The sequence below is a fragment of the Schistocerca serialis genome, chromosome 2, assembly GCF_023864345.2.
Source record: "Schistocerca serialis cubense isolate TAMUIC-IGC-003099 chromosome 2, iqSchSeri2.2, whole genome shotgun sequence".
NCBI lineage: Eukaryota > Metazoa > Arthropoda > Insecta > Orthoptera > Acrididae > Schistocerca > Schistocerca serialis.
In genome coordinates this window covers 326,894,884-326,909,325 of record NC_064639.1, presented here as the reverse complement: position 1 = coordinate 326,909,325, position 14,442 = coordinate 326,894,884, and the positions used below count along the sequence as shown (strand labels likewise).

Sequence of the window (14,442 nt, the reverse complement as noted above, 5' to 3'; positions counted from 1 at the left end):
CCCTCCAGCAATGTAAAACAATGTGCAGAGATTTATGTAGAATCTGTCTATATGCTTTCCTTACGTTACTATTATTAGCAATGTATTCAATTTAGTGTTAATAGATTTGTGGAAAATTTGGATGTGCACTGCGTTGTGTGGTGATTCATAAGGTGAGCTGCCGAAGCATCGGTATAACTTTTTTACCTTGTGGTTGTTTCTTGCGATATAGTGGGTCAGAGAGAGTGGGGACTTGCCACCTCACACTTCAGTTTGCAGACTTACAAAGGAGGAAAGAGGTGTGAACATGACCAGTGACCTGCCTTCCCTCACGTACATCCACCCTTCATACCCTCTCCCTTACCCTCTTTTCCCCCCACACAGCCCATCACACTCTCAGAACACAGCTTACCCCTTAATAGGTTCTACTGCACTAGGATATGGTGCACACATTTATTATTTGTTCTCAACCCACTTCATTTAACAGTAAACATTAATTTTGTACCATTAAAACACTATTTTTAATAATCTACTATTTTTCTACCCCCAGTAATGCAGGAACTATTAGTTGTAGAGAAAATATGATTAGGACATTTTTTTCGTAGGAAATTTCATGTAGTTTGATTTTGCGTGGAAATGTTTTTGCTAGAAGCTGGTTTTAGAGATTTTCAAGAGAAACACAGAAGCAATTATCTTCAAATGTGACGTTCGTGTGTCACTGGTCAGAAATTTTAGTGTGTTGTTCATGACCCTCTTCAACCCCCCCCCCCCAGGTGACCTTTTGTGGTGTTCGTTGTTCGTTGACTGGGGTATATTCCATAAGTGCATTTTTACCGAAAATGAATCATTTTCTTTTATGTTAAAATTACATCATTCACTACCTGCTTAGTGTAGGTCAGTGACAAGAATGATCATGAAGAAGCTAGAAACAAATAAATAAACATAAACTTGATTTGTTAGACAAAAATGAAGAAATGAGAGTCCAAAACTGGGTTCAGCACACAGCTGTCTTTCATATGAAGTACCTTGGTAGCTGCAGTATGGACAATTTAACATGAGAGTTGTAGGCGGGGGGTGGGGGGGGGGGGATGTTTTGAACTATGATAACATAAGACATCAATAGAGATTGGACCTGAACTTCCTTGTTTATGACAGTTGCCAACCTCGGCAAGCAGTTTCACAGTACCTGCTACTAAATACTTTGTGCATTCCATTTTGGTTTTTGTGGCATGTTTTCGTTGTTTTCATTTATATTTTAAAGTGAATGGAAAGGCTAATCCTGGTCCATGACAGGGTTTGAGTAAGGTTTACACAACATGAGAGGGGATCAGCGGTCACTATGAAAATGTGTTGACTTTGATTTCACAGAAGTGTGTATCACTGGTGTAGATTGCAAGCCCTGGGAGAGGGATCGGGGGCTTGCTAACTCTGCACCTCTCCTCTTCCCACACTAAGTCTTCATTAGTTTACGTTTGCAGTTGTCTCCCAAATTGAAGTGTCTGCGCTATACTGCATATAGCATCATCTTTAATGTACAAAATCGTGTTCTATGACCTCACTTTATAAAATTTGCCCAGGGCTGTAGGATTAAATTAAAAGATACAGGTGTGCTGCATAACAAACAGAATCTTGTTATCAGTTATTTCGGAAATAGCATAACCTAACTGTTGCATCCATCTACATTTATGAGAGATTATAATTTTCCTACACAATAGACAAAAACTATTTGAGGAGAATCATTTTAACCACACGTATAATATGATAAATAAAAGTAATTTTATGCTACCTGTGCACCGACTGAAATTATATGCACGGACTGCACAGTACTGGGTGGTTATAATTAAACTTTCCCTACTTAACACTCTATAACATGGAAACTCATTACCATACAAGTACAGAACTTGGTAGCATAAACGTCCAGAGTATTGGGTGCGTGATTTCCATGCGTCAGACAGCGCCCTTATCCACTTCCAACTGTGGCCACTAGGTGCCGTGGTAAGTCATCGTGGTTCATAGTCTCGCACACACGACCAGTCGCTGTACACTTGTTCACGTGTCAATGTGAGCTTGGATAGAAGGAGCAGGGCATTATCGGTGAAGCCCTATTATCAAAACAACAGTAATGCTACAGCTGCGCTTCGAGAATATTGTCAGCTGCCAGGATTACGGAAGGGTACACTTTCTCCACCTTCTGCACAGAGCATGATGAAGTAGTTCAAATCAACTAGAGAACTGGGCTTCACTCGGGGATGAGGCTGATGACCGGTTGCACCATGGGTGGTTGATGAAATTGCTTTTGCAATGGCAGACAATGCTGTGCACAATTCACGATTGTCAGACAGTATGCATGCTGTGTCACGACAGTTGAGCATCCTAAAGTCCACTGTAGAGAAGGTGCTATGAACCATTCTCAAATGGTATCCTTACAAGATCCATATTTTACAGCAGTTTGTACCACAGGACACACGACAACGTGTAGATCTCGCTCTCCATTTTCTCGCAAGGATTGAAGTTGAAGAGGGCTGGCTCGGGACTGTCCAATGGACATACGAAGCTAATTTTTCTCTGACTGGTGAAGTGAACACACAGAATTGCCGAGTGTGGGGATCTTCACCTCCAGTGACTGTGCATAGAGTTCCTCTTTATGGTGAATGTGTCACTGTATGGTGCAGCATATTCATCATTGTTGAACAGATTGGTGCTCAAGGACCAAATACATGCAGTGTGACCAGCCAGCTTTACTGCGATATACTTCATACCAGTCCTACAGGAGAGAGATGCATTGAACTTAACAGTTTTCATGCAAGATGGAGCCCCACTGTACATCGCTCATGTGGGTCACCTGCTTCTTCGAAACACATTTGGAAACAATCGAATTATCAGCCGATCGTTTCCAAATGCTTGGCCGACATGATCACCTGATCTCACTCCCTATGATTCCTGGTTGTGGGGCTACCTGAAAGACAGGATTTACCAGGGGAGCATTCACACATGTGCAGCGTATTGAGAGAGATAATCAGCATACCTACGGACATGGTTCATTCTCCTGTGCAGAATTCAGTCCTGCACTTTGACTCTTCTGGACACTGATGAGCACCATATTGAATCTCTTTTGTAGCAGTAACGGCAATGGTATGATGTACCATAGCAGCACATTAAAAGTGTTTAACTTGAATTTTTTCTCTTCCCCATGTTCTTGACATTAAGGCTACCAAGTTTGGTCCTCGTACGGTAATTATTTCTGTGTTAATAATGTGTTGAATAGGGAAAGTCACCCGGTATATGGAGATGACAATATATAACAAGGTATGGGCAAAAACATATTTAAAATTAAGTGATAGATTCTAAAAACAAGGCTACAGCAGATTCTGTGGGAGAAATGTTACTATTCAGTAGAAGAATTCAGAGGGATTGATATGATAATCTGAGCAAGGTATTTATTGTCATACTTTTTTATTGTATGTATAATTCTGTTTGTTAACATCAGTCGTTCTATGTTTGTGGTGAAATTTTTCTACCATTTTGACGTGTGTCCTGTACCTGAATCAAATGATTTAGATTATGTAAATAATGAGACCAATAAACCACAGTTTACAATAAATTTACAATTATGAATAGTCCAGTGATTGCGAATACATTCATCCATGCCTCCTTTTCTCTGCATCAAAATAGTGTTAAACAAGGTTCTGTCCTCAAGTAGGATTCGAATAAGTTATTTTATTCTGTGGATGTAATTTGTGTTTTCTTTCTATTTCTTGCAGGATCTGCTCCATTGCTGTGAATATCAACAGACTATGTAATTCTTAACTGTAGTAGTACACTTACTGCCCAGAAGATAACACACTTATTTTTTGGGTTATGACATACACCATAACTGAAACAGGTGTGACTGGTGCCCATGTGAGACTACTGACAGGTAAATTTACTTAGCAACGATACATTCTTATGCATTGCAGTGCAATGTCTAGTGGTAACTTCTCTTAACATTTTCATAATAACATGACAAATCTTTTTTTTTTATACTTGGAAAGTACCATAGTGCCTGATAAAAGCATTTTTCTTGCTGTTACTTTCTAAAAGTATAACACTGCGCAATAAAGCGTTCAGATATTTGTGTGTATAGAACACAAATATTTCTAACAGCAAATCACTCAGTGCCTAATTTGGCAGGCACATTATAGTTATGTGTCACTTGAGTGTATGAGAAAACACTTCGTACAGAAGCATTTTGCAGTGGTTCTTTACTGTATGTGAGATTGTGACAGACAAAGAGTATGTGATTTGGCTTCTGTGTCCTTTTTTATTTTGGGTAATAGATCAGTTTCATCTATTAGGCATTTCATATTAAATTATGATTTTATTTATGACACATCTATTATGTCAGTATTTATGAATGTGGCATTTTTCATGGGTACTATTTATTGCTTTATATTTTCTTACTGTCTCAAGGAATTAGTAGATGTAAATTTACAATAAAATCAGGGAAGATTCTTGTGTGGACAATAAATAAACAGCTACATTTTATGTTGTGTGTCAGTTCTGTGATTGTTTATGTTGTCTCTGGTCTCCAAACAAATGATGTAGGTATTCTTTGTAGTTTGCTGTTACATATTGCATTTAACCATAGCCTGTTGTGTTATTACTTTCACACAACTCAGTGAATGAAGAAAACTAACTGTTGGTATTTTCCGGCCAAGACCATTGATTGTGTAAATCAAATAATTGTAATAGAGAAAGTAAAATATTGCAGTGTTAAAGGCTTTTCCTCTTGCATGGGTAGAATCATATTTTACAGCAGAGAACAGAAGCGCATTGGCAATTGCTATCACTGTCATAAAACTAAACTCAGTTTATGGGAACGTTAACTATGGAGTCCCAAGTGGTTTAGTACTTGGCCCATTCTGTTCTTGACCTAAATAAATAATTTACCAAAAATATTGGAGGAATGTTAAAAATGATGTATTTTACTCACATCCACCATACTGGAAGTAACAATTTCCATGTCAAAAACTTCCTGGCAGAGTGTGCGCTGATAGAAAGCACCAAAGCTGAAATCGTTATAGGTACGGAAAGCTGGCTGAAGCCAGAGATAAATTCTGCCGAAATTTTTACGAAGGCACAGATGTTTAGAAAGGATAGATTGCATGCAACCGGCGGTGGCGTGTTTGTTGCTGTGAGTAGTAGTTTATCCTGTAGTGAAGTAGAAGGGGATAGTTCCTGTGAATTATTATGGGTGGAGGTTACACTCAACAACCGAGCTAGGTTAATAATTGGCTCCTTTTACCGACCTCCCGACTCAGCAGCATTAGTGGCAGAACAACTGAGAGAAAATTTGGAATACATTTCACATAAATTTTCTCAGCATGTTATAGTCTTAGGTGGAGATTTCAACTTACCAGATATAGACTGGGACACTCAGATGTTCAGGACGGGTGGTAGGGACAGAGCATTGAGTGACATTATACTGAGTGCACTATCCGAAAATTGCCTCGAGCAATTAAACAGAGAACCGACTCGTGGAGATAACACACCTTGGACCTACTGATAACAGACAGACCCGAACTTTTCGACTCTGTAAGCGCAGAACAGGGAATCAGTGATCATAAGGCCATTGCAGCATCCCTGAATATGGAAGTTAATAGGAGTATAAAAAAATGGAGGAAGGTTTATCTGTTTAGCAAGAGTAATAGAAGGCAGATTTCAGACTACCTAACAGATCAATACAAAAATTTCTGTTCCGACACTGACAATGTTGAGTGTTTATGGAAAAAGTTCAAGGCAATCGTAAAATGTGTTTTAGACAGGTACGTGCCGAGTAAAACTGTGAGGGATGGGAAAAACCCACCGTGGTTCAACAACAAAGTTAGGAAACTACTGCGAAAGCAAAGAGAGCTTCACTGCAAGTTTAAACACAGCCAAAACCTCTCAGGCAAACAGAAGCTAAACGATGTCAAAGTTAGCGTAATGAGGGCTACGTGTGAAGCGTTCAGTGAATTCGAAAGTAAAATTCTATGTACCGACTTGACAGAAAATCCTAGGAAGCTCTGGTCTTACGTTAAATCAGTAAGTGGCTCGAAACAGCATACCCAGACACTCCGGGATGATAATGGCATTGAAACAGAGGATGACACGTGTAAAGCTGAAATACTAAACACCTTTGTCCAAAGCTGTTTCACAGAAGATCGCACTGCAGTTCCTTCTCTAAATCCTCGCACAAACGAAAAAATGGCTGACATCGAAATAAGTGTCCAAGGAATAGAAAAGCAACTGGAATCACTCAACAGAGGAAAGTCCACTGGACCTGATGGGATACCAATTCGATTCTACACAGAGTACGCAAAAGTACTTGCCCCCCTTCTAACAGCCATGTACCGTAAGTCTCTAGAGGAACGGAAGGTTCCAAATGATTGGAAAAGAGCACAGGTAGTCCCAGTCTTCAAGAAGGGTCATCGAGCAGATGTGCAAAACTATAGGCCTATAGCTCTGACATCGATCTGTTGTAGAATTTTAGAACATGTTATTTGCTTGCGTATCATGTCGTTTCTGGAAACCCGGAATCTACTCTGTAGGAATCAACATGGATTCCGGAAACAGCGATCGTGTGAGACCCAACTCGCTTTATTTGTTCATGAGACCCAGAAAATATTAGATACAGGCTCCCAGGTAGATGCTATTTTCCTTGACTTCCTGGAAGGTGTTCGATACAGTTCCGCACTGTCGCCTGATAAATAAAGTAAGAGCCTACGGAATATCAGACCAACTGTGTGGCTGGATTGAAGAGTTTTTAGCAAACAGAACACAGCATGTTGTTATCAATGGAGAGACGTCTACAGACGTTAAAGTAACCTCTGGTGTGCCACAGGGGAGTGTTACGGGACCATTGCTTTTCACAATATATATATATATATATATATATATATATAATGCCAGCTTCATCCTGACCCACAACTTCTTCACTTTTGAGGGCCAGACATACCAACAATTAAAGGGAACAGCCATGGGCACCAGGATGGCCCCCTCGTACGCCAATCTATTCATGGGTCGCTTAGAGGAAGCCTTCTTGGTTACCCAAGTCTGCCAACCCAAAGTTTGGTACAGATTTATTGATGACATCTTCATGATCTGGACTCACAGTGAAGAAGAACTCCAGAATTTCCTCTCCAACCTCAACTCCTTTGGTTCCATCAGTTTCACCTGGTCCTACTCCAAATCCCATGCCACTTTCCTTGACGTTGACCTCCACCTGTCCAATGGCCAACTTCACACGTCCGTCCACATCAAACCCACCAACAAGCAACAGTACCTCCATTATGACAGCTGCCACCCATTCCACATCAAACGGTCCCTTCCCTACAGCCTAGGTCTTCGTGGCAAACGAATCTGCTCCAGTCCGGAATCCCTGAATCATTACACCAACAACCTGAAAACAGCTTTCGCATCCCGCAACTACCCTCCCGACCTGGTACAGAAGCAAATAACCAGAGCCACTTCCTCGTCCCCTCATACCCAGAATCCCCCACAGAAGAACCACAAAAGTGCCCCACTTGTGACAGGATACTTTCCGGGACTGGACCAGACTCTGAATGTGGCTCTCCAGCAGGGATACGACTTCCTCAAATCCTGCCCTGAAATGAGATCCATCCTTCATGAAATCCTCCCCACTCCGCCAAGAGTGTCTTTCCGCCGTCCACCTAACCTTCGTAACCTGTTAGTTCATCCCTATGAAATCCCCAAACCACCTTCCCTACCCTCTGGCTCCTATCCTTGTAACCGCCCCCGATGCAAAACCTGTCCCATGCACCCTCCCACCACCACCTACTCCAGTCCTGTAACCCGGAAGGTGTACACGATCAGAGGCAGAGCCACGTGTGAAAGCACCCACGTGATTTACCAACTGACCTGCCTACACTGTGATGCATTCTATGTGGGAATGACCAGCAACAAACTGTCCATTCGCATGAATGGACACAGGCAGACAGTGTTTGTTGGTAATGAGGATCACCCTGTGGCTAAACATGCCTTGGTGCACAGCCAGCACATCTTGGCACAGTGTTACACCGTCCGGGTTATCTGGATACTTCCCACCAACACCAACCTATCCGAACTCCGGAGATGGGAACTTGCCCTTCAGTATATCCTCTCTTCTCGTCATCCGCCAGGCCTCAATCTCCGCTAATTTCTGTCTTTCAACAACTTCTTTGCCTCTACACTTCTGCCTCGACTGACATCTCTGCCCAAACTCTTTGTCTTTAAATATGTCTGCTTGTGTCTGTATGTGTGGATGGATATGTGCGTGTGTGCGAGTGTATACCTGTCCTTTTTTCCCCCTTAGGTAAGTCTTTCCGCTCCCGGGATTGGAATGACTCCTTACCCTCTCCCTTAAAACCCACTTCCTTTCGTCTTCCCCTCTCCTTCCCTCTTTCCTGATGAGGCAACAGTTTGTTGCGAAAGCTTGAATTTTGTGTGTATGTTTGTGTTTGTTTGTGTGTCTATCGACCTGCCAGCACTTTTGTTCGGTAAGTCACCTCATCTTTGTTTTATATATATATATATATATATATATATATATATATATATATATATATAATAGAGGGAAACATTCCACGTGGGAAAAATATATCTAAAAAGAAAGATGATGAAACTTACCAAACAAAAGCGCTGGCAGGTCGATAGACACACAAACACACACACAAAATTCTAGCTTTCGCAACCTATGGTTGCCTCGTCAGGAAAGAGGGAAGGAGAAGGAAAGACAATAGGATATGGGTTTTAAGGGAGCGGAAAGACTTGCCTTAGGGGCATATCCTATTGTCTTTCCTTCTCCTTCCCTCTTTCCTGACGAGGCAACCATAGGTTGCGAAAGCTAGAATTTTGTGTGTGTGTTTGTGTTTGTTTGTGTGTCTATCGACCTGCCAGCGCTTTTGTTTGGTAAGTTTCATCATCTTTCTTTATATATATATATATATATATATATATATATATATATATATATATATATATATGACCTAGTAGATAGTGTCAGAAGTTCCATGCTGCTTTTCGCGGATGATGCTGTAGTATACAGAGAAGTTGCAGCATTAGAAAATTGTAGCGATATGCAGGAAGATCTGCAGTGGATAGGCACTTGGTACAGGGAGTGGCAACTGACCCTTAACATAGTCAAATGTAATGTATTGCGAATACATAGAAAGAAGGATCCTTTATTGTATGATTATATGATAGCGGAACAAGCACTGGTAGCAGTTACTTCTGTAAAATACCTGGGAGTATGCTTGCGGAACGATTTGAAGTGGGCTGATCATATAAAATTAATTGTTGGTAAGGCGGGTACCAGGTTGAGATTCATTGGGAGAGTCCTTAGAAAATGTAGTCCATCAACAAAGGAGGTGGCTTACAAAATACTCGTTTGACCTATACTTGAGTATTGCTCATCAGTGTGGGATCCGTACCAGATTGGGTTGACGGAGGAGATAGAGAAGATCCAAAGAAGAGCGGCGCGTTTTGTCACAGGGTTATATGGTAACCGTGATAGCGTTACGGAGATGTTTAGCAAACTCAAGTGGCAGACTCTGCAAGAGAGGCGCTCTGCATTGCGGTGTAGCTTGCTCGCCAGGTTTCAAGAGGGTGCGTTTCTGGATGAGGTATCGAATATGTTGCTTCCCCCTACTTATACCTCCCGAGGAGATCACGAATGTAAAATTAGAGAGATTAGAGCGCGCATGGAGGCTTTCTGACAGTCGTTCTTCCTGCGAACCATACGCAACTGGAACAGAAAAGGGAGGTAATGACAGTGGCACGTAAAGTGCCCTCCACCACACACCGTTGGATGGCTTGCAGAGTATAAATGTAGATGTAGATGTAGACCGAGACTTGAACTCGGGAGCTTTGCCTTTCACAGACAAGTGCTCTACCATCTGAGCTACCCAAGCACAACTCATGCCCTGTCCTCACAGCACTACTTCTGCCAGTACCTCGTCTCCTACCTTCCAAAGGTACACACAGATTTAATCTGCCAGGAAGTTTCATGTCGGCACCCTCCACTACAGAATGAAAATCTCATTCTGTAATTTCCATGTCAATTATGCAACTCTGTCTAGGAATTGAAAATGAATTTTATATTCTATAACATGCTGCCATTCGAAGTCTGGGAAGGAAATTGGAAATCTGAAACTATTCAGAAGCAAAGTAAAAACCATTCATATTTAGATAATGTATAGATTTTTAATTTTTCCAGTATGTTGACATATGATAGCATTCTCTGAAATCAGTAAAATTACGTAAAAGCGTAGAATGGAATATTAGAAAAGACTGTAACAGAATAATGTGAGAAGCAAACCACTGGATTTTTTTCCCAAAATAGTTGGTATTCACATATAAAAAATATATTACAAAATAACACTGAATTCCTGTAGTAATGTGAGTAGGTTGACACTAGTCATGATTGGTTGGTGGCATACTCAACAGAAGCAACCTGCAGTGAACGCTTCTATCAGTTAATGTATAGTTTAAATTGTTCCACTTCTCTGAAGGCCCCGAGAAGGCTCTTCTTCACAACTAATGGGCTCTTGTTCGTAGATAATGAGCTCTCCATTGCAATGCTATCCATATTATTGAAATAATTTCTGACATAAACAAAATAGAAGGTCAGGGGTTGCTGGAGCAGATCTACCACCACACTGTCAAAGAGCTAAGAGAGTAGATCTGTCAAGTCTTTGATGGGAACATGTATAAATATTGAGACTTGATTGAAGCTGACTGTAACATCAGTTTCTCCAAAACACAGGCTCTTAATTTGTCTGACAAAATTTTCTGTATTTATTAAGTAATGTGTGCAGTAGCCCACATGCATAGTAAGTTGACTGACAAGATGTTTTGCCAGTCTACACACTGACCGTAGAATGGGCTTATCGATGTGCCATAGGTGTGTCATCGTCTTGTATCTTGGGCAGACCATAAAACGTAAGTCATGTAGTTGCCTGAGGGAGGAGATTGTGGATAACACTCTCCTCCATCAAAAGACCACTTGATTAGTTCATATGCCTTCGTCATTATTTTGAGGTGACATCCTCATTTGCTGCAAACCCCATGTGTTTCTCAGCAACAGTTTGTACCAAAAATGTACTGATACACACTGGTATCTATCTGCACGCATTCTGCCTCCACCACCCAGTCTTTGTTCTAAGAAGTACAGTTCATCACCCCAAGCAGTTTCAAATATGGAACACTTGCCTCAAGAACTAAACCAGTCTTCTGTGAGAATTTTTTTCAAAAACAAATAAATATGGCATGAAATTTTAAGAGGTATCCACGGGCAGAACACTATCAAGGAAGAGAATAAAAAAAACTTGAGTTTTTGCCATTCTTTGCTTCAGTGACAGGGAAGATCGGTCAGATCCTGAAGAGATATGACATCAAATCACTCTTCAGGCCTCCAGCTAACATGCACCTACTCATGAGGTCTGTGAAAGATCACATAGGCCTCAGAACTCCCAGCATTTACAAAATACCATGAGAGTTGCAGATAATACAGGGTGGCGTACAAAATACTGGCCCTGAGTACTAGACTGCCAATTGTCGCCCACCACTGCTATCTGTTGTTTCAAACCAATTGTGACAACATTTTGTATTGTCAGTATGAAGGCCATTGTAACTTGGTTATGATGTATGAAGTAAATATCTCAGCATGATCTTTCCTTTACAAGAAAGAATCACAATAGTGGAGACATACATATATACAGGTTCGTTTAAGGAAATGCGGGACATTTTCGTGAAGAAGTTTCCTGGCATTTCTATACCAGCAAAGAAAAGAGTGTATGGTTTGGTAACATAGTGGTATACTACAGGGTCAGTTACAAATGCAAAAAAGAATAGTGCCTTTTCCATTTGTACACCTGCTGTGATCATGGATATTTTAGCACAAATGATACAGAGTCCACAGAAGTTGACACACACATTGTCGCAAAAAGTGAACTTTTGCGTAGGTCATGTCAATGTTTTTTGCACCATACAGGGATGAAACTGTACAAAATGACATGTTTCCAAGAGCTGAAGGAGGAAGGCAAGGCAAATCGTGTGTATTTCGGTATGTGGCTATGCCAAACAATTGAGAGTGGAATGTTGGATCCGCTGTTGTGTTGTATTTCATGAGTGATGAAACCTTGTTCTATCTGACGGGACATACGAACTCCCAGAACACCAGATACTAGTCAACAAACAATTCCTATTCGTTTAATGATGAAACCTCTTCACTGCAAAACAAACAAAAAAAAGTGTGGTGTGTCATGCCAGCAAGTTGAATTGTAGGTCGTATATTTTTTGAAACAACGGTAAACACTGCTGTATATGCACGAGTCTTTGAGGAATTTTGTGCACAGTTGACCCTCCTTGATTGGACACATGCTGTCTCTCAACAGGATGAGGCGACCTGTCACACTTCACCCATTTCAATCTCACAAATTCATGATAGATTCTTAGAAGAAAGGACTGTCTTAAAAAGATTTTGGCCTCTCTGTTTGCTGAACCTAACCACTTATGGTTTTTAACTGTGGGCAGTATAAAAGGAAAAATGATTGCAAATAACACAATATCATTGGAAGACTTGGAGGATAATACATGTAATGAAATTTTGAGAACTGATTTGGCAGTTCCACAAAGTTTTTAACATGTTAGGGTTGCGTGTAAAAGTGCATCGAAACACGAGTTGGTCACTTTTAACACACAATGTAATGTAAAAGACAAGATCATTTCTATAAATATGGACCTTTGCATTAGCTTATTTGTTACTTCTATTATCTAATTATTATGTGTTTATCTATTTGTTGTTGTAGCTTCTCGTGGTGAGCAGCAGTTCATGTGTAATTGGCGAGCAGTCTGTAGTCGGGGCCGGTTTTTATCCACTGTAGTTCAATGTGATTTGGAAAATAAACTTAGAATTGCATTTGAGGATCGCTCTATCACATGAGGGCTGATTATGTTTCCTGCAATAGCATGATAAAAGAAATTATAGCAAAAATATAGTAAAGAGGAAACTTTGTAGTTGAGTAAAGTGGCCATAACGAGATTAAGAGGGCATGTCAGATGTGGGATGAAGACATTTCTTTACTCAGCAATTGACTGAGTACCACAGACATCATTTAATATTTCTGTGCTGCTTCACTTCTTTCCTCCATTTGAGTGACCCTATTTAGTGGTCTTATGCAGTGACTGTGGACCTGCTTGTCGGACATGTAAGGCGTCCTGCTATTAGGTATGCCCAGAGGACTTTCAGCTGTTTTACAGCTAGCATATTTCCTGCTAATTTGTGGTGCTTTACTCTTCTTTTATAACTGGTTTTATTCTTCCCTTCTCCTACTTTTCTTCCCATCTGATATGTACATTGTAAGGATCAGTTCGGCTACCTATCTCATTCCTTTCAGAAGAATTTGCTTTTCTTGATGTTCCCATCATTGAGAAGACAGATGAACCAGCAGTTTGGTCCTTTCAACACATCACTGCAAGTATGGACACTATTATTATCTAACTGTTTGAAGAGGTGGGTAAGAATAAACTTAATATTAAGAAACTATTTTAGATAGTGGTCACTAGGATCTGTCTTTGATCCACACACTGTACACATTAAAAGATAAAAGTGTCAGGAACACGAAAACTGGTTTGAGGACCACAGTAGTGTATTAGGCAAGGCTCAGTTGGAGGTGATATGCTCTTATCTTCCTTCAAACGTAGAGCTGACTAAGCCAGTCAGTTATAGGAGGCTCTATAGTTTAACATGGACTACAAACCCTGATTCAGTTCAGTATTTTTTTCATTGGCAGTGACAGAGGTGAAATAAGTGACAAATAGTAATCCCAGGCCTGCCCGGTGGTCACAGTGCAAGACCTTTGGATCTGCAGTGTGGTATTTCGCGACTAAACCACCAAGCCTCACTGTACAGAGACTTCATTAAGTTGGTTGAAGTCAAATAAAGCTAACAAATTGTTTCAGCTCATCTAGGAAAATTATAAAGTTAGTCTGTCACTGTCCAATGCAGGGAGCAGATGGGACAGACTTGGTGGACAGTAGATTTTTCAAAAACTGCATTTTATTACAACTGTACCAAAGTTAATCAGCTGCTTGTGTCACTGTCATGACAAGTGTCAGCAAAATTATGTAAATGTAGAGGTGAACAGTCTATTTAGATTTTCCAAATCAGTGTAATCATTATTTCCTTAAACAGACACTTGGCATACATATATCATTCTTTTAGTCATGTTTTGTTACTTTTACAGTGTGCTATCATGGAGGCAGAGAAAGCAGAACTTAAATCAATTCTGCGAGGACTGCTCATTTCATCCCCCAAGCAAATGACAGTGCGTGAACTTGCGAATGATTTTTCGAGGCAGGAAGGACGTGAATTTCCATTTCAAAAGTACGGATTTCGTACATTTGTTGATTATCTGAGGACCATAAAGGACACAGTTTTGGTAA

General features: G+C 40.6%; 1 protein-coding gene across 1 annotated transcript in view; it reads left to right on the top strand.

Annotated features, from left to right (window-relative positions):
* The window catches only part of LOC126457138 (uncharacterized), a 288,468-nt gene that overhangs the window by 22,970 nt on the left and 251,056 nt on the right, over positions 1-14,442 (top strand). The window contains exons 2-3 of the mRNA XM_050093206.1: positions 3,741-3,895; positions 14,244-14,438. Of these exons, the coding sequence (XP_049949163.1) occupies positions 14,253-14,438 (186 nt within the window). The 5' untranslated portion in view covers positions 3,741-3,895; positions 14,244-14,252. The remainder of the gene's footprint in view (positions 1-3,740; positions 3,896-14,243; positions 14,439-14,442) is intronic.